The 20,797-nt window shown below is 51.2% G+C and overlaps 2 protein-coding genes across 8 annotated transcripts in view; one reads left to right on the top strand and one right to left on the bottom strand.

Annotated features, from left to right (window-relative positions):
• dpcd (deleted in primary ciliary dyskinesia homolog (mouse)) lies at positions 1-11,952 on the bottom strand. Of its 2 annotated transcripts, none has more exons than XM_052027051.1 (6): positions 11,939-11,952; positions 8,279-8,359; positions 4,355-4,479; positions 3,646-3,779; positions 1,763-1,865; positions 1-149 (listed from the first exon to the last, which is right to left on the bottom strand). In XM_052027051.1, exons 2-6 carry the CDS (start codon positions 8,337-8,339, stop codon positions 45-47), a joined length of 528 nt encoding a protein of 175 aa, XP_051883011.1. In that variant the 5' UTR covers positions 8,340-8,359; positions 11,939-11,952; the 3' UTR covers positions 1-44. The 2 variants fall into 2 exon arrangements, with proteins under 2 accessions (XP_051883011.1, XP_051883010.1); XM_052027050.1 differs by lacking the exon at positions 11,939-11,952 and adding an exon at positions 9,588-9,793.
• Positions 11,917-20,797, top strand: part of poll (polymerase (DNA directed), lambda) — a 17,398-nt gene continuing 8,517 nt past the window's right edge. The window contains exons 1-5 of one of the 6 annotated variants that reach the window (XM_052027043.1): positions 11,917-12,020; positions 13,542-13,696; positions 16,013-16,518; positions 18,190-18,498; positions 19,992-20,165. In XM_052027043.1, the coding sequence (XP_051883003.1) occupies positions 13,576-13,696; positions 16,013-16,518; positions 18,190-18,498; positions 19,992-20,165 (1,110 nt within the window). In that variant the 5' untranslated portion in view covers positions 11,917-12,020; positions 13,542-13,575. The other 5 variants (XM_052027045.1, XM_052027042.1, XM_052027047.1 and 2 more) reach the window with 5 other exon arrangements.

The raw sequence follows: 20,797 nt of genomic DNA on the forward strand, positions 1-20,797 counted from the left end.
CGGTGGGTGCAACCACAGAAGCTGTGCGTGGAGGCAGATACACATCACTGTGTTTTACATTGCACATCTCCATCCTCTGCCACCTTCATCTTCTTCAGTTCCTGCAGGACCTCCTGCTCCAGCTGCAAGATTGCTGTTGGCTTCTGATACTGACGGGAGGGAAAAACATACAGTTAGTGCATTTAAAATCAACACTCAACCACCACATCTCTTCAGTTGCTTTTGTCATCTCACCATCTCACTCTCAGCCACGCTCATCTCCTCCACTTTGCTCCTGTCCCCACTCCCGGGGAATAAACTGTTTCACTCGCATCATTCCTAACAATATCCCAGCTTCTGCCTTTGGTTAATGTAGTAACATTGCGGCCTGTGATCTACCCCTCAAAGAAAAATACTATTCTATGGAGCAACAACCTACTGCAGGAACTCAGCAGGTCCAGCAGCATCGGGGTGGGGTGGAGAAGGAATCGTCAACGTTTTGGGTCAAGACCCTGGATCAGGACTAAGCGTGGAGAGAGAGAAATGGTCAGTATAAAGAGGGGAAGGGGTGGGACAGGGGCTGGAGATGATTGGTGGACTGAGGAGGGGTGAAGGATAACAGGTAGATCAATCCAGGTAGGAGAGGGGTAGAGTTGGGAGACGGGCAGGTGGGAGGAGGGGTGGGTGAAGGTGGGGATAGTTGCTGGAGGGAGATAAGAGCACAAAGGCTACCAGTACTGGAAGGTGATAATGGGAACCATTAGTGGAAAGGTCAAACAATCTGCTGGGGAAAGGAATTGTCAATAATTCAGGTTGAGACCCTGTATCAATGGATGCTGGGATTCTGAAGTAAACACCAGGTACTGGAAATAGTGGATCAGGCAGTCTGTGTAGAAAGAGAAATGAACACTAAGGTAAGTAAACTCTCATCAGAACTTGGAATTGTTGGGGATAATCAGATTTCGGGTTACAGAGCAAAACCCATTCATCATGTTATGTTTTGGATCACTAACGTCATTGTTTCTCTCTACATAGATGCTGGCTGACCTGCTGAAACATTCTTCTCACCCCTGCCAATACTCTGCTCCTCATAAAATCAGAGTTATTATTGCACTGAGGGCAACTCAGACCATAATGTCCATGCAGGCTGCTTGTAATCAAATTAATCTCATTTCCCCCATCTTAGCTCATCCATAACTGCATATCCGATTCCCTTTTGCAAGCCCCTGACCTGTTGTCACTCCCATCTCCACAGTCAGTTCCAGAACTATTGTCACCATAAACTGTTTTCTTCTCATCTCTTTTATTGTTCCTTGTTGCTGTAAATCTACACCCCTGGTCTTTGAATGGGAACAGCTTCCATCTCTCCACCCCCCCCCCCCTCTCTAAACCAGTCCTGATCCACCCACCTTTATTAAATCTCCTCTCAACCTGTCTGCTCCAAGGAAAACAGCCCAGCTTCTCCAGTCTAACCCTAGAGCTGAAATCCCTCATCCCCAGAACTATTCCAGTAAATCTTTACTGGACCTTTACATCCTTCCTAAATCTGACCAGAATTGGACAGTGCCCTCCATCCACGGTCTAACTTGTTCTCTCTCTGATCGTTTTCACTACACCAACTCCCATTTTCATTTCGTTGATGCCAGAGAACGTGCAGGCTTAAAGCATGTCTGACACAATGATTTAAAAATTATCTAAAGCAGCTGGGCCACGCCAGATACTATTAGGCCACTCTCTACTTGCCATCTCAGTCAGAGCTATAATGGAAAGTTAATGTGCTCACTGTGATGATGAGGGTGTTGTTGGCATGTGTGAAACTGAGTGCAGAGCTGTCCAGAGGGAGGTGGCATCGGTCCATATCGGGAATATTGAACTTCTTGAAATACCTGGAGCCAGAAAGAGTCCATGTTACTCCTAACGTGAAAAAGGCCCGCATTTATATAACAGCGTTAACACACAGAACAAAAGCAACTTGCATCTGATAGCATCCCCAGGATATTACAATACATTTCACACAAATTGTTTTTGAAGATAAATCACTTTTACAAGAGATTTAGCTGTGGCTAATTCTCACACAGGAAGCCTTCCACTGATAGGAATGAGATCAATAGCCAGATTGTCTGCAGGCTGAGGGGTAGATAGCAGGATATTGGGGTGGCTTAGACTTGATTCTATGAGCACAAATGGTGTCAGGCTGTGGAGACACAAGAGACTGCAGGTGCTGGAATCTCAAGCAACAAACAACCTGCTGGAAGGACTCACTGGGTCGAGCAGCATCTGTGGGAGGAAAGGAATTGTCAATGTTTCAGGTTGTTTTGAATCTGATGCTGATCGACCCGCTGAGTTCATCCAGCAGATTGTTTGTTGTATCAGGCTGTTTCTAGACTAGACTACAGCACATTTCTTCAACTTACACGCCAGTCCCCATATGTTTGTGAGAGAACTTTGGAAGGTCAACTGAGCCAAGAACAACCTTGCCACATCTCAATCAGTGCCCCATGGTCCATCCAATTTTCTTTACCTGTTCCAACATAGTTTAGTTGTACTACAACTGCTAAGTGATTTGCCAGGCCACTTCAGTCAACTACATTGGTGGGCCTGGAGTCACGCATAGGCCTAACCACCAAGGTATTTCTTCCCCTGAAAGACATTCGTTACATGAGTGAATAAGATGATTTTTTTTAACAATTGAGTAGTTTCTGATGACAGGAGAGGAGAGACAGGTGGTTTGGTGATGGGGTTTGAAGCACAGGATCCAGTCTGCACAGTCCCTTTGAGAAGGCTGGCAGTCTACTGCAGTTCAAAGACATTTGCTTTGGTTACCCCACTAAAGTGAGTAGTTTGGTTTCTGATGCACTCTATATCACCTTTGTTGAGCAAGGCAATAGATTCACACTCTAGTGTACATGCTAATTGGAAGATTTAACATCATCAATGCATCTCCTGTGCTATTGTGATGAAAAAGATCTGGCTGGCCCACATCTGACCCAACCAAGCCCCACGCTTCCCTGCCCAAAGCTACTCCACTAATCGCCTGGAATTAGTTCATGAACCACGGTATGACTGACTGCTAACCATGTTCACGTCCACCAAATGGAAGACATGATGCTGCTGCCAGGACTCGAGGGCCTGAGTTACAGGGAGAGGTTGGCCAGGCTGGGAGCGTGGGAGACCGAGGAGTGACTTTATAGAGGCATATAAAATCATGAAGGGGTATAGATAGGGTGAACACACACAGTCTTTTTCCCAGGGGAGGGAAATAGGTTTAAGGTGAGAGGGGAAAGATTTAAAAGGGACCTGAGGGGAAATTTCTTCATGCAGAAGGTGGTCTGTAGATGGAACGAGCTGCCAAGGAAGTGGTCGAGGCAGGTACATTAACAACATTTAAAAGACAATTGGATAAGTACGTGGATAGGAAAGATTTAAGAGCGAGATGGGCCAAATGCAGGCAAATGAGACTAGCTTGGTGGGCAGCATGGTTGGTGTTGATGAGTTGGAACGAAGGGCCTTTTTCCATGCTATATGACTCAAACCTCACACAAGTGCTCCCTGCATGAGCTATCTCACACGTCGTCAATGGGTACCCAATAGAGGGCACGGAATTATCACAGAATTGTAACAGCACAGAAGGATTCCAATTTATACTAGAACCATAAAACTAATTACTTTTTGTTAGATGTCCTCACAATACAGCATCGCTCATCTGGGTCGACTGTAACACTGTACACATTCTTGGGGTATGGTAGATTTCGAATCCTCCACTGGAAGCAGGTCTTGGTGTCCTTTCTTGTGAATATTGGCTGCAGTGTTTTTAAAACACAAATAAATTAGGTTTAGAAAGTATTGTTTGACTTTAAAACAATGTACTCTGAAGTTTAGAAGAATGAGAGGTGATGGTACTGAAATGTACAAGATTCTGAGAGGGGTTTAACAGGGAAGATACTGACAATGTTTTCCCTCGTGGGGGATTCTCAAACCAAGGGACGTGGTTTCAGGATAAAGTGCCAACCACTTAAGACGGACTCGAAGAGGAATTTTGTTCCTCTTAGGAATTCCCCACCCTTGAGTTGTGGACGTCACTAGTTACTCAAACCCAAGATGGAAAAATTTCTGTACTACTAGGAAATCCAAGGGATACAGGGCTCAGGAGGAAAGTGGAACTTACTGAATGGTCCGGTAGAGCAGGCTCAGGGGACCAAATGATTTTAATTTTTTTAAGCCAATGAGGAATGGGTGAAAATTATCAACAGACCACAGTCGGGTAGTTTCTGTAAGTTCAGGAATTGTGTGGCCTCCTTGCGCCACAGGGGTACTCACACAGATAAACCGGGAGTGCTTTGGCAGTCATTGAAACCCTTGCTTTAAGTGCACTTACATTGCTACCACTCTCCTGTATCAGCGGCTGTTCAAGACCCCCCACAGGTCGAGAGTTTGGTTCCCCCACCTCGAACTGCCACTGTCCAGGGGATCCCAGTGCGGTCTTCTGCTTCCACTTCCTAACTACAAGCAAAGGTCTCAGAGTGAATGGAAGTGCAACATTCTCAGGAAACCATTACAAATTGTTCAGTAAAACATGGGTCCTGCAGTCCCAGGCCAAAGCACAGAAGTGCCCAGTGAGTATTCTGCAGTTCCAGTGCTCACACAGTAGAGTTGAATTTTGTGCCTGAGTTTAATTCTGTAATGAAATATCGCTGAGCAGCCGGGAACAACAGAGGTAACTACTGAGACAGTAACAGCCTGTGTGGCATTGCTCCAGTAACCACAACAACACGGTAATAAAACAGTGCAGACACTTCACCAACACATCATTCAGCCCTACACGGGACAACAGCTGTGATACCCAGTCGACGCTGAATTTAATTAACCTATGATATACCTAACTTGGCAGTGTTTAACAGGACAGTGCAAAGGAAGCTTAACACCACCGCCTGGGAATACCCAGCACTGCCATTGGAGGTTCAAACACAAATATAAAACTGCAAGAATCAACTTGAGGTTTTCATTTTTAAGATTTGCACACTTGTGCAGAGTGTCAGCCAGTGCCCAGAACCACACACCTTTTTAAAATACTCTTGGTGGGTTCAGTGCCCATCCCCTCTAACCCAGCTTGGTGGTGGTGAGCCAATACGTTGAATGACTACAGTCTACGTGGCAACAGTGGTGGGAGCTGAGGAGTTCCAAGACATGAAGAAATGAAATGCTAGGTGCATGTCCAGGTCAGGCATAGTTTGGAGAAGGTAGTGCTTGTGGGTAGAGGGATTCATGTTTTAAAGGGGGTTTTAAAAATTACAGTAAGGGCCAGGTAGGATCAAAGATGCAACATTAAACCGACCTGAGCACTCACTGTGAAGGAGAAATCCTACAGTTGCAGACCAGTTAAGTCATAGAAATATACAGCTCAGGTCCTGGCCATTTGGCCCACAGTTTCCATGCTGCCCAATAATCACTTAAACAATTCCCACTTCCCAGATCAGCCCGTGCCTGAACGTCATGACTCTGATGCTCATCCAGGGACGTTTCATAAAGTGATTAACACTAAGAGTCTGTGCCACAGGAGGGGAAAGCTGCCCTTGAGCACTCAGCAGCAAGGAGAGCTCAGAAAACAGAAATCAAACAAGGAACCATTCCAATGAATGAATTCTTGACACAAAGGGAGATGGTCAGTGGCCAAGCACAGCTCCCAGCCTCACTGTTCTTTTCAGAGGCAAGTGGCCTGGGTCTGCCCATCTTTTATTCCTTCATTGATCGTGATCCATCCATCATAAACGTCATGAATAAGGAAGCTTCCTGACGTCCAGCTTCCTTCACAGCTTCTCTGAAAACAAGCAAAGAAAACAAAGCAGGACCTATATGACATTTAGACATGGGCATTAAACAACCAGTAAAATTTGTGCCACACGTACAGATAAATGACCATCCCCAACAAGAACACAGAACAGTACAGCACAGGAACAGGCCCTTGAGCTCACAATGTCTGTGCAGATTTAAACTGATCCCATCTGCCTGCAGATTTCTTTATTAGTCACATGTGCACCGAAACACACAGTGAAATGCATCTTTTGCGTAGTTGTTCTGGGGGCAGCCCACAAGTGTCGCCACGCTTCCGGCGCCAACATAGCACGCCCACAACTTCCTAACCCGTATGTCTTTGGAATGTGGGAGGAAACCGGAGCACCCGGAGGAAACCCACGCGGACACTGGGAGAAAATACAAACTCCTTCCAGACAGCAGCCGGAATTGAACCCTGGTCGCTGGCACTGTAATAGGGTTACGCTCACCACTACACTACCGTGCCTGACCATCCCTCCATTCTCTGCCTGTTCATTTGTCTAAATGCCTGTTAAACGTTGCTATTGTATCTGCTTCCACCATTTCCCCGGCAGTGCGTTCCAGGCACGTACCACTCTTGTGTAAAAAAAACTTGCCTTGTAAATCTTTAAAATTTCCCCCTCTCACCTTAAAGCCATGACGTCTGGTATTTGACATTTCCATCCTGAGAAAGACTCCAACTGACTACCCTATCTATGCCTCTTAAAATTTTTATAAACTTCTATCAGGTCTCCCCTCAGCCTCTGAAGCTCCACAGAAATTAACCCAAGTTCGTCCAACCTCTCCTTATAGCTAACACTCTCTAATCCAAGCAACATCTTGATGAACATTTTTATTTAATACCCCAAATGATAAGTCTGCCATATGCCTTACCACACTATCTGCTTGTGTTGCCACTTTCAGGGACCAATGCACTTGCACCCCAAGATCCCTCTGTACATCAACGTTCCTAAGGCTCCTGTCATCTACTGTATACTTTCCCTTACATTTAAGATGAGAAGGCAAAGATTTAATAGGAACTTGAGGGCCAACTTTTTTTCTTTTTACACAAAGGGTAGTATCCATGTTGAATCAACTCCCAGAGGAAGTGGGTGAGGCAGCTACAATAACCACTTTTAAAAGACAATTGGACAGGTCCATGGATTGGAAAGGTTTAGAAGGTTATGGGACAAACACTGGCAAATGGGACTAGCTTGGATGGGGCATCTTGGTCGGCATGGACCAGTTGGGCCAAAGGGCCTGTTTCCGTGCTGTATGACTCTATGACCTCTTACACCTCAAAGCACAACACCAGCCACATGGTTCAAAATCTTGCCTGTGACAGCAATATCAAGAACAAATTGTGTAAGGTGATTTTATTGCACAAACTTTTTTTGAAGAATACATTTTCATGATCTGCCAGCATTTATTGGCCATCCCGAACTTCCTTGAAAAGATGAGGGTAAACCGCCCTCATGACTAACAGCAGTCCATCTAATGAAGGTGCTCCCACAAGCGGTTGTGTAGAACATTCCAGGATTTAGACCAAGTGACAATGAAGGACCAGTAACATTTCCAAGGAGGGTAACGTATAGATGGTGATGATCCATGCACCTGCTACTCCTGTACATTTGGTGGTATCGGTCATGGCTTTGCAAGGTTTGTCAGAGTATCCTGGGCGAGAAACTGCAGTGTATTTTGTAGACAGTGCACCCTGCTGTCACTGTATACCAGCGGCAGAGGGAATGTACTTTTCAGGTAATTGAAAGGGTACCAATCAAGTGAGCCGCTTTGTTCTGGATGGTGTCGAGCATCTTGAGAGTTGTTGACACTGCACTCAGCCAGGCAAGTGAAGAGTGTTCCATCAGAGTCTTGACTAGTGCCTTGTAGATGGTGGAAAGGCTTTAGTGTCACGAGGTCAGTCACTCATCACGAGGTTTGATCTAACCTGTTCTCGTTTTTTTTAAATTCCAAAATAAACTTTATTCATAATAAAAGACAAACTATATACAATTATAAAACAGTGCGAGCCTTTACATTCTTGTACAGATCATTCATTAGTGTTACCTTTTTAATATAAAAAACAGCACCGATGCCGCACGTGTGGCTCCCTGGGGGCTACCCAGTCCCATATTTACAATATTTAAGGGACTTCCTCGCCTGACCCCGCCCCTCCCTCTCCTGTGGCAGAAGAACCCTAAACCGTCGCCCTGTTCTTGTAGCCACTGTAATTGTGTGGCTGGTCCAGCTGTACAAAGGTGGTGGGGGACGGGGTGATGGCACTGCCATTGGATGTTAAGATGATCAGACCCTCTGATGGAGATGAACAATGCCTGGCACTGTAGCATTGAAGTTACTCGTTACTGAAAACCCCAGGCTACTCTTTTTACTTTAAAAGGTGCCATTAATACAATCGAACAACAAATGCTAAATAGAGATACCAAACCAGCAAGTTACCAGAGGAAATTAACAGTTAACTTATAATTCTCACCCTTGAGTTGGTCACTGCAGATTTCATACTCTTCCACCATTTCTGCTCCATCAGGAAACATATAATGCACTTTCCTCTTACCTAGGGTTTGCAGGGAATGGTGAGGGACAATTAGCAGTCACAGTAACAACCAGCACAAGTGGCATCACTATTTTCACAGGCTTAATGTGAATTATCAATGTTACAAATAAACCTTGTTGTGACGGCCAATTCCAAAGACTCACCCTCAATCCCAATTTATCACCACACCACAGTCTGTTTCCTGGTACCCCCTCCTTGTCTCTTTCCCTGCACCAACAGTGTTATGCCTGTGTTCTGTTCTGTCTCTTATACTTAACTATTGTTTTAAAATCTGCACAACATCCCCTCTCCCTGCACTTCTCTCTCTCCCTTCATACCTACACTCTGAATTTTGTGTCATAATTATATAGTCTGGAATATAGTCTGGACAGTTTCAGTAATGGTGACACTACTTGATTGTCACAGGAACCCATCTGGTTCACTCATAAAAGACATTCTTCTATCCTTACCCAGTCAATACATGTCTCCAGACCCAGAACTGTCACTGACTCTTAACTGTACTCAGCAAGCCACTCGGGTTGGATCAAACCACAAGATCACAAGAAAAAGGAGCAGAAGTAGGCCATTCAGCCTATCGAGTCTGCTCTGCTACCTCACCATGAGCTAAACTATTCTCCCATCCAGCCCCAATTCCTGGCCTTTTCCCCAGATCCCTTGATACCCTGACTAATTAGATACCTATCAATCTCCTCTTTAAACACCCCCAATGATCGGGCCTCCACAGCTGTATGTGGCAAAGAATTCCATAAATCCACAACCCTCTGGCTAAACAAATTTCTCCTCATTTCTGTTCTAAATGGGTCCCCTCTAATTCTAACTGTGCCCTCTGGTCCTGGACTCACCCACCAAGGGAAACAGCCTAGCCACATCTACTCTGTCCAGTCCTTTCAACATTTGAAATGTCTCTATGAGGTCCCCTCTCATTCTTCTGTACTCCAGTGAGTACAGTCCAAGAGCCGACAATCGCTCATCGTATGTAAGCCCTTTCACTACGGAAAACCACGATATTAAAACAGAATAATGACAAAGCTGTAGATAAAACCTTGAGTGAACGAGGTACCAGATGTGAACGAGGTACCAGATATGAACTCGGCACATTACTCTGACCCAGGTGAATCTCGTGAGCTGGGACAGATATCAAATTGAGAGATCTGTTCCATATTTTCATCAACCAACATTCTAGAGTCTCCAACAGATGTAAACTTGAGAGAGTAACATCCAGTCTCACCTCAGTGTGGGCACCCTCCCCCTCCCGACGCTACAGGAAGAATGGGATTAAGCTGGAGAGGGAGCAGGGAAGATTCTCGGGGATGTTGCTGGGACTGGAGGGCTGGAGTTACAGGGAGAGACAGGACGGGCTGGGACTGTTTCCCCTGGAGCAACGGAGGCTGAGGGGACGCGATGGAGGCAGAGATACGGTAGATAGACACTGACTATCTATTGCTTGTTTCCTATCGCCTTCCCCCCCACCCCCCTCACCTGCACCCCTTCCCTCGGCCCCACAGCCCCCCTTCCCCCCCACCCCCCTCACTCGCCCTCCTCCCCCCCACTCCCCCTTCCCTCCCTCCCCCCCCTCCCCTCTCCCTCCCTCCCCCCTTCTCCCCCCTCCCCCCCTCCCCCCTCTCCCTCCCTCCTCTCCCCTCTCCCTCCCTCCTCTCCCCTCCCTCCCTCCTCTCCCCCTCCCTCCCCACCTCCCTCCCCCCCTCCCTCCCCACCTCCCCTCTCCCTCCCTCCCCCCTCCCCTCTCCCTCCCTCCCCCCCTCCCCTCTCCTCCCCCCTCCTCCCTCCCCTCTCCCCTCTCCCCCCCCCTCCTCCCTCCCCCCTCCCCTCTCCCCCCTCCCCCCCTCCCCTCTCCCTCCCTCCCCCCCTCCCCCCTCCTCCGCCCTCTCCCCCCTCCCTCCCCCTCCCCTCTCCCCCCCCTCCCCTCTCCCTCCCCCCCTCTCCCCCTCCCCCTCTCCCCCTCCCCCCCTCTCCCCTCCCCTCTCTCACCCTCCCCCCTCCCTCACCCTCCCCTCCTCCCCTCCCCACCCCCCCCCCCCCCCCCCCCCCCCCCACCCCTACCCCCCCTCCCCCCCCCCCCACCCCCCCCCTCCCCCCCCCCCCCCACCTCCCCCCCCCCCCCCCCTCCCCCCCCCCCCCCCCCCCCCCCCCCCCCCCCCCCCCCCCCCCCCCCCCCCCCCCCCCCCCCCCCCCCCCCCTCCCCCCCCCCCTCCCCCCCCCCCCCCCCCCCCCCTCCCCCCCTCCCCCCCCCCCCCCCCCCCCCCCCCCCCCCCCCCCCCCCCCCCCCCCCCCCCCCCCCCCCCCCCCCCCCCCCCCCCCCCCCCCCCCCCCCCCCCCCCCCCCACCCCCCCCCCCCCCCCCCCCACCCCCCCCCCCCCCCCCCCCCCCCCCCCCCCCCACCCCCCCCCCACCCCCCCCCCCCCCCCCCCCCCCCCCCCCCCCACTCCCCCCCCCCCCCCCCACCCCCCCCCCCCCCCCCCCCCCCCCCCCCCCCCCCCCCACCCCCCCCCCCCCCCCCCCCCCCCCCCCCCCCCCCACCCCCCCCCCCCCCCTCCCCCCCCCCCCCCCCCCCCCCCCCCCCCCCCCCCCCCCCCCCACCCCCCCCTCCCCCCCCCCCCCCCCCCCCCCCCCCCCCCCCCCCCCCCCCCCCCCCCCCCCCCCCCCCCCCCCCCCCCCCCCCCCCCCCCCCCCACTCCCCCCCCCCCCCACCCCCCCCCCCCCCCACCCCCCCCCCCCCCCCCCCCCACCCCCCCCCCCCCCCCCCCCCCCCCCACCCCCCCCCCCCCCCCCCCCACCCCCCCCCCCCCCCACCCCCCCCCCCTCCCCCCCCCCCCCCCCCCCCCCCCCCCCCCCCCCCACCCCCCCCCCCCCCCCCCCCCCCCCCCCCCCCCCCCACCCCCCCCCCCCCCCCACCCCCCCCCCCCCCCCCCCCCCCCCCCCCCCCCCCACCCCCCTCACCCCCCTCCATCACCCCCCCCCCCTCCCCCCCTCCCTCCCCCCCCCCCATCACCCCCCCTCCATCCACCCCCCTCCTCCCCCCCATCGACCCCCCTCCCTCCTCCCCCCCATCACCCCCCCTCCCTCCCCCCCATCAACCCCCCTCCCTCCCCCCTCCCCCCCATCACCCCCCTCCCCCTCCCCCCCCCCTCCCCCCCCATCACCCCCCCCCCCCCATCACCCCCCTCCCTCCCCCCTCCCCCCCATCACCCCACCCCTCCCTCCCCCCCCCCCCCCCCATCACCCCCCTCCCCTCCCCCCTCCCCCTCCCCCCCCCATCACCCCCGTCACCCCCCCTCACCCCCTCACCCCCCTCACCCTCTGCACCGCCGCCGTTTTTCCCCGCCGCCCTCAGCCGCCGGGACCCAGCTCCCCGCCGCCGCCGCCGCCATCCCGCACCCGCCCGACGCTCCGTCCTCCACGCAACGGCCGCCGCGCCGCCCCGCCCCCTGACCCCTGACCCGCGGCACTGATTTCCTTAAACCTTCACCGTTTGACTCCCGCCCCGTGACCTCCCCCCGGTGACCCCCCCGTGACCTCCCCCCCGGTGACCCCCCCCCGTGACCCCGGTCCCGCCCTCACCGGGAGGTTTCACTGTAAATGTCGTTAATGATCCGCCGGCCAGACCGGAAGTGCCGCTGCCGACAGAACCACTTCCGGTGAGGTGAGGCCGGTCGGAGGGAGGGAGGAGGAGAAGAGGGAGGTGAGAGGGGGAGGGGGAGGGGGAGGGAGGTGAGAGGGGGAGGGGGAGGGGGAGGGAAGGAAGGAGGAGAAGGAGGAGGAGGGAGGGAGGAGGAGGAGGAGGAGGGGAGGGGGGGCGGGGTCTCCGGCCGGGCGGGGCCGGACTGTGATTCAGTCTCTGCCGTTGTCCCGGATCAGCTGCTCCGCCCGGCGGGGCGTCGTTATTGGTCACTTTAATTCCAAGTGTCTCCGGCGGTGGGTTGGACTGAAAGCCGAGGCCCCGGGATCCGTCCCCCCCACCCCCCCCCCGGATCCGTCCCCTCCACCCCCCCCCCCAACCCGGATCCGTCCCCTCCACCCCCCCCCAACCCGGATCCGTCCCCTCCACCCCCTCTCCCTCCCCCCCCCAACCGGATCCGTCCCCTCCACCCCCCCCCCCAACCCGGATCCGTCCCCTCCACCCCCCCCAACCCGGATCCGTCCCCTCCACCCCCCCAACCCGGATCCGTCCCCTCCACCCCCCCCCCCCCAGATCCGTCCCCTCCACCCCCTCCCCAACCCGGATCCGTCCCCTCCACCCCCCTCCCACCCCCCCCCCCAGATCCGTCCCATCCACCCCCCCCCAGATCCGTCCCATCCACCCCCCCCCCAGAATCCGTCCCATCCACCCCCCCCCCCAGATCCGTCCCCATCCACCCCCCCCCCCCAGATCCGTCCCTTCCACCCCCTCCCCAACCCGGATCCGTCCCCCTCCACCCCCTCCCTCCCGGATCCGTCCCCTCCACCCCCCCCAGGATCCATGTCCCACCACCCCCCCCCCCAGATCCATTCCCCCCCCCCAGGGATTCATCCCCCCAGGATCCATCCCATGGGATCCAGCCTATGGACTCCATCCCCAGGAATCCATTCCATGGAATCTGACCTGTGGGATCCGTCCCATGAGATCCAATTCAGTGAATCCATCCCATGGGATCCAACCTGTGGACTTGGAGCACTGGGATCCGTCTCCTGTGTCCAACCCATGGGATCCGTCCCGTGGACTCTGATCCTGGGATCTGTCCCATGGGATCCGACCTATGGATTCCAACCCGTGTAATCCAACTCATGGAATCTAGCCTGCAGACTCTGACCCATGGACACCCAGCCATGGAATCCAAGCGGTGGAATCCATGCATTCTGGTACTTCGGGTAGGGAAGGTGCCAGAGTTTATGGCGAAGGAGACACTTGAAACTGCAGGTTTTGGAATCTGAGAGAGAGAGCTACTTCCGACACTGTCCATGAGCTCCTACAGTGGGTGTGAGGATATTTAGGGGAAAGTTATTTCAGGATTTGCATGTGGTTGCTGCTTCAGTTGAATAGTCAGTGATTTATAGGATCCAAAGTGCCTCGAAGCTGAATTTTGCCTTCGGCAGAAACCCTGGTGAAGTTGGGCGACTTTGGGGAGGAAGTAGAGGAGATTGCGTGGTGATTCAAGTGGTCTTTTTCTTGTGAATCGTTGAACAGGTGGGTGAACCGTTAGCCCTGACTACCAACTGGCATGCTGTGCATGGAGCCTCAGGGGATTGTAAAGGCATTTCGAAAGGTGAAGCGAGCCCGGGACATCCAGTCAGCCACAGCAGGGGAGCCCCAGAAGAAGACAAAGCCAGAGGAAGTCAAAGGTAGAACTAGCTGTGGTCTTCACTCCTACAGTGCGGGCTTTGAAACCGTTGGAGAGACTGATGTAGATTTATTACAGACTGGATATTGTTACAGTGCTGTTGGTAGGAGCTTGCTGTGCACAAACTGGCTTCTGCATTTTGTTCTGCTGCTGCAATAACTTACTTCAGAACATATGTTGCAGGCTGTGAAATATTTTTGTGATGCTTGGAAGAGCTTGAAGAGCTGTGATTTTCAGGGTTATGGTACCAAATGCTGGAAGGTGGAATTAAGGGTAGTTCTGTAGTGACTGACACAGACACAAAGGGCTCTTCATAAATTCTGTATTGCCTCCGATTCCACAAGTTAATTCTTTTCTCACTCTTACTGACCCCAATGCTGCTAAAGTTTTGTTTGGTAACGTTGGATAACCTTTTTTTCATGGTGCCCAGAGCAATGCGGGAGCATTTTTATGGGTGATGCACACTGCAGAGTGCCACTGCTGAACAGATTCAGAAGGGAACAGCAGATGCTTTCTTATAACGACACAGAAGGAAACCATTTAATGAGCAATTCCATCAGTCTCGTTCCCACCGCCTGCATTTCCCTCCACCCCTGCAACTTATCCTCTCTTGCACATGCTCATCAACTCCCCTTTGATCCTTTATGCTGTTAACCTACTCTACAGTAGCCAGTTAAGCAAACGGGCATCTAGGATGTGTGAGGGAACCAGTGCTCCCAGAGGAAGCCCATGTGGTCACTGAGAGAATGTGCAAATCCCTCACGGAACCCGAGGTTAGGATCAACCACAGGGCTCTGGAGCTGTGAGGCAGCAGTGCCAGTAGTGTTGGGGCTGGTGGATCACAAGGATATTCCTGATTCCTGTCAATTCTTGTATAATCTTAATTGCAGAGAAGGAGTCTGTTCAGGCTCTTGTGCCTGTAGTAGTATTGGTATTGGTTTATTATTGTCACTTGTACCGAGGTACAGTGAAAAGCTTGTCTTACAAACTGATTGTACAGGTCAATTCATTACAGAGTACAATTACATTGAGTCAGTACAGAGTGCATTGATGTAGTACAGGTAAAAACAATAACAGTACAGAGTAAAGTGTCACAGTTACAGAGAAAGTGCAGTGCAATAAGGTGCAAGGTCACAACAAGGTAGATCATGAGGTCAGAGTCCATCTCATCGTATAAGGGAACCGTTCAATAGTCTTATCACAGTGGGGTAGAAGCTGTCTTTAGTCTGGTGGTATGTATCCTCAGACTCCTGTATCTTCTACCCGATGGAAGAGGAGAGAAGAGAGAATGTCCCGGCTGGGTGGGGTCTTTGATTATGCTGGCTGCTTCACCAAGACAACGAGAGGTAAAGACTCCTTGGACTCTAAGGAGTGGAGACTGGTGTCCGTGATGCGCTGGGCTGTGTCCGCAACTCTCTGCAGTTTCTTTAAGAAACTGTCTCTCTAAGAAAGCGATCTCTCCCAGTATATAATCTTTCAAAATCTGCTTTTTGTTTAATCGCTCATGGGATGTGCACATCACTGACAAATTGGCACCTATTGCCTATCCCGAATTGCTCTTGAACAGAATGGCTTGCTTGTATTAAGATAAAAAACGGGGAATGCAGGGTGCACTTGGCAGGGCCGGCAGCATCTACAGGAAGAGAAGCAGAGTTAACGTCTCAGGACCCTTCCCCAGAGTTGGGAGAGGGAGAAAACGTGTTGCAAAGTAGGTGAGTGGTGGAGGGGGAACAAGCCACCGAGGGCTGCTTAGGTGTTTCCAAAAGTAGGTTCATGCAACAAACTGTTGTCGTACATTGGCTTAGTTAAGAAGGCAGATTTTCTTCCCTAAAGACGTTAATGGACTGGATGGATTTGCATATCAGTCAGTAGTTTCATGATCATGCTAAGTCTTTATTCCAGATTTATTTAAATCCCTCAGCTGCTGTGGTGGGATTTGAACTAATTCCTGATCATTTGTGCCAACCTCTGAGTAAGTAGCCCAGAAATGTGAATACAGTGGTACCACGTTTCTAATCTGACTCCACCATCCTTTTGGGTAACTTGTTCCAGATGGTAACAACTCTCTGTGGGTGAGGGAAGAAGGGATGGGGTGCAATTTTCTAACTTCTGTTCTAGTCATTTGGAGATGGTGATCTCTAATTACTGGCCCTTGTTTAATCGCTTGTTACACTGGCTTGTCTCCTTCTTACAGAGTAGTCAGACTGACAGCAGCCAGAGTCAAGCACTGGTGATCCCAGCTCACTGCAGACATTGTTGGCACGTCTCACGGTGCAGCGGGGTTTTAGCATTTTCCTCCTTTCTTCCCTTTCTGCAGAGCTGTGGTTGAATGGAATGACAGCGTATATCATCCAGGCAGGGATTGGGAAGACGCGGACGGAAATCTTTCAGAAGCAGATTGCACAGAATGGTGGTGAGGTCAGCCTTGCCTTCAGCTCAGCTGTTACCCACGTGATTGCAGAAGATGGGATGGATTATGACCGAGCCCTGCACCTCCTGAAGCTCTCGGTGCTGCCTCCCAATGTCCAAGTGCTGCGCTCCGCCTGGCTCAGCTCGTGCATCTCGGAGCGGAGACTTTTGAGCACCACGGGCTACAGCATCTTCACCCCGGACAACCCTCTACCACCTGAGCAGCAGGTCCATGCTCAGAAGTCAGGGGACGAGGACCAGCAGGGGAACACACATCCTGATGTCAACACACAGTCTGTATTGTCTCCAGATGCCAGGTTGAACTGTACAAGGGCAGAGGAACCTTTAGCTGAGCACCCGCAAGGCACTACGGCCAGAGAAAACAAGGAAACACCTCAAGGCTCTGCAGCCCAGGTAACCCCCACCACCCCCCATCTCCAACCTCCTCCATCCCCACTAACCTTGGACCTCTGCACTCTATGCACTGCTTTCAATCCAACACTACAGATCTTCATTTCAGCTGCCTGGCCCTAAACTCTGCAATTCCCTTAATAATAAACTCTCTCTTCCTTAAAACCAACAGCTGTGGCCAAAGTCTTGGACACCCCTCTTAATAGCTCCTTGTGTGCCTGAGTATAAAACTTATTTTCATGACGAGGATCACCTTGGGAGGTTTTCTGTGTTAAAGTTGCTTTGTAAATGCAAGCTGCTGTTCATTGCCCTTTCAGTTTTGTTTTGCTGGCTGGGCCAGCATTTATTGTCCTTCCCTGATTGCCCTGTAGTTGATGGAAAGGCTTTGTGGTTTTGGGAACTGAGGTACTCGCCACAGAATCACCCAGCTTCTGATCAGCTCCCATCTCCAGTATTGGAGACAGCTGGAGATGGTTCGGGTGCCACTTTTGTATCGTGAATGTCACTTGCCTAGGGGCAGGGTGAGTGTGTGGGTGGAGAATTCCAAAGATTCATGACCTTTTGAGGAAGAATTTCTCATCTCTGTCGTGCATGCTGAATGCTGTCCAGAGTTTTGCTACATACAGGCATGAACTGCTGCATATGATGAGGAACTGGGATTTGTGTTGTCACAGAGTCATCCCACACAGAAACAGGCCCATCAACCCATCATATCCGTGCTGACATTCAAATCCCCATTTATAATTTACCAGCTTGCCTTGAATCCAACGGGCTCTAATCTTTTGGATCAATTTCTGACATGGGACCTTGTCAACGGCCTTACTAAAGTCCATGTGGACTACATCAACCACACTGTCCTCATCAATATGTTTTGTTACCTCTTCAGAGAAATCTATCAGATTGGTCAGACAGAACAAAGCCCTGCTTCCTTTAATTAATCCTTGACCTTACAAGTGCAGATTAATCCTGTACCTTAGAATTATTTCAATAAATTTGCTCCCATTGATTGACTTACTGACCTGTAATTACCTGGCTTATACCTATTGCCCTTCCGGAATAAACGTACAGTAAAACTCTGAAAATCCACAATCTGACTATTCAGAAGTCCCAATGCTTTGGCAGCTTGATTCACCAGGTAATGTTTCCCCTGCTCCCTTCCCGCTTACCAGGGTTCTGCACTCCCTTCCCACTTTCTTGGTTCACTGGAAAATTTATTATAATACTGTCTAATATCTTTGTAAATAAAAAGGACATTAAAAGTGTGTTGTGATACTAATAGAAAAAATATCCAATATCCAACATCTTTTGGGCTATTACTCAAGTCGGATATGTGCCGGATTACTGGAATTTTACTGTGCCACATTCACTGTCCTCCAGTCATCTGGCACCTCACCTGCATCGAGTGAAGATTTAAAAATCTCTGTCAAGGTCCAGCAATCTCTTCCCTTGCTTGTGTAGAAGTCCGGAATACATCTCATTAGACCTTGGGGATTTATCCACCTTAAATCATGACTGACTGTAAAGTGCTGTGGAAGACTCTTATGTTTTGTAGGTTGCTATAGAAATGCAAGCCCTTCTTGTGTATTTACCAGCTGAAGCAATGGAAAGTGTTGAGGTCCAACACAATGTGTCATGATGAAGTGTTTGACCTGACACTCTGTGATGTCTCCCCAGTTCTTCAATGCTGATAGCAACAGTGACTCGGAGGACGATGGTGTCTCGCAGCATGACCTGCAGGCTCTGATCTCCGGGGACAGACGTCCGGCGGCTGGCCCTGAACTCCGAGAGCCGGCTGTCAGTACCAAGTGGGTGTGTGCCCGGTCATCGGAGAGCAAGAGGCTGAACCACAACAAGGCCATCACGGACAAGCTGAAGACGTTGGAGACTGCGTACACGCATCAGGGTGACAAATGGAGAGCGCTAGGATATGGCAAGGCCATCAATGCACTGAAGAGTTACCATAAACCAATCGCCTCCTATCAGGTAAAACACTTGCACCCTTGCCCAAAAGAAAGTCAAAATCAAAGTCGAGTTTATTGTCATCTGCACAAGTCCATGTGTGCACAGGGGCAATGAAAAACTTGCAGCAATATCACAGGCACAGAGCATTGGAGACACAACATTCACAATAAAAACATAAATTATACAAGATAGAACACAATTAGAAGAAAAAAAAGTCCATTGTATTGCAAAGTGGTCATAGTGTTGCTATATTGAATTAATAATTAGGGCTGTGCTGGTTGGTTCAAGAACTGAGTGGTTGAAGGGAAGTAGCTGTTCCTGAACTTGGTGGTGTGGGACTCCAGGCTTCTGTACCTCCTGCCCGATGGTAGGTGCGATAAGAAGGCACGGCCCGGATGGTGGGGATCCTTGATGATACAAGGAAGCTTCTGTTTGGGGATAATGTAATCCTGACCAGACCAGACAGGTAATGATAGGATTTGGAAAGGGGGAAAAGTCCTTCAGGTGCCTGAAACCTGAGATAAAAACGAAAAGCATAACAGACCTCAGCAGGTCAGGCAGCATCTGTGGAGGGAGAAACACAGATAACATTTTAGGCCAATGACCCTGTCAGAATTTAAGGGAAAAAGTGAAAGGGGAGGCCAGGGTGAAGGGGTGAGTTTGTGATGAAGGTGGGACAGCTGGAAAGGTTAAATGAGGGAAGGAACAAAGCTCCAAAAGTGAGAAGAGATTGTAAACCTGCCTCAGTTCTAACCCAGGCCAGTAGCCTCTCCCTTTCCCCTTCCTGGTTTGTTTTTATTTACTCATTCACAGGATCCCTCGCCCCCATTACAGAGTCCAGGGGTTTTACTTGCCTGTCACGCTAAAATAAGGCCTGACCACAGGAATAGATTGGGCCTTTCACTGAGCGACATCTCCCCCAGTCACTCAATCTTCTTGAATAGCAGCCTGGCTGTGGGTCACTAATGTATATCAAAGGTTAAATAGAGGCCACACTGGCCAAGATTTTCTCCCTATTGGTCACTTGTGAACCAAATGGGCTATTGGGACAATCTGGTGGCAAAGTAAACTCCATTACCAACACTGATTCTTTCTTCCAGATTGGATTTAAATATTTAGATTTAAATTCCGAGCTATCTTGATGGGGATTCAAACTTTCATTGTAAAATGAAAATCAAAACACTACAGATGCTGGAAATCTGAAATAAAAACAGAAAATAAGGGAAACACTCAGCAGGTCAGGCAGCGTCTGTGGAGGGAGAATCAATTAACATGAAAAGAGAAGCGGTTAATGTTTCAGATCGAGAACTCCTTATTTCCCAGTTCTGATGGAGGGTCTCAGACCTGGGACGTTCACTGTTTCTCTCCCCACAGACACTGCCTGACCTGCTGAGTGTTTCCTACGTTTTCTGTTTTATTTCAAATTTTCAGCGTTTGCATTTTTTTCTCGTTTTTCATTTAAAAACCCTGCCACCTGTGCAGTCCTGACTCAGCCCCCTCCTCACTCTCCGTAGGAGGCCTGTGAGATCCCCGGAATCGGCAAGCGGATGGCTGAGAAGATTTGGGAAATTCTGGAAACTGGACACCTGCGCAAGCTGGACTACATCAGCGAGAGTATCTCTGTGCTGGAGGCTTTTGCCAACATCTGGGGAGCTGGTGTGAAGACTGCCCAGATGTGGTACCAGCAGGTGGGCACCAGGTTTTGGTATTCGGGGTACAGTTAGTACATTTACTGTCACTGTTTCATGGCTTCCTGTGCCTGGATTTGCCAGAACTTCTCGACTGAGAGGCAGTTCCACCTTACAGTGAATTATACTGAAAGACACCCTGGGATTTTGGCAACACCTGAGCACTGACGCAATAGGTTTTTAGATATCAGGAGTATCACAGCCCATGGGGTTAGTGCAGGAAAGTGAAGCTGAGGTACAGGATCTGCTGTGAAATAGATTACCCTGAAACCCCACAGGAACCTGCCATGGAGCCATCAATCTGAGGTTTGATAAGGCAAAAATTTCTCACCACCACTGGGGTTTATGAAATTAAAAATTTGAAATGTGTACATTAAAACAGCAAATGCTGGAAACACTCAGCATGTCAGGCAGCATCCGTGGAAAGAGAAGCAGAAGTGGTTAATTGGGAAAGCTAGTGACAAATGGGGACAGGATTCTGTACTTCACTGACTGTGGTACTTCCTGAAGTTGCAGAAGGTGCCAACGAGGCGTTGTTTAAAACAAAAAAGTGGGGAGATGTCAGCTCATTGACCTGACCCATCCACACTCATCCCTTCAAATAATCCTTAATCCCAGTTGTTGACATCAGA

This window comes from Pristis pectinata, chromosome 12, assembly GCF_009764475.1.
Source record: "Pristis pectinata isolate sPriPec2 chromosome 12, sPriPec2.1.pri, whole genome shotgun sequence".
NCBI classification, from domain to species: Eukaryota; Metazoa; Chordata; class Chondrichthyes; order Rhinopristiformes; family Pristidae; genus Pristis; species Pristis pectinata.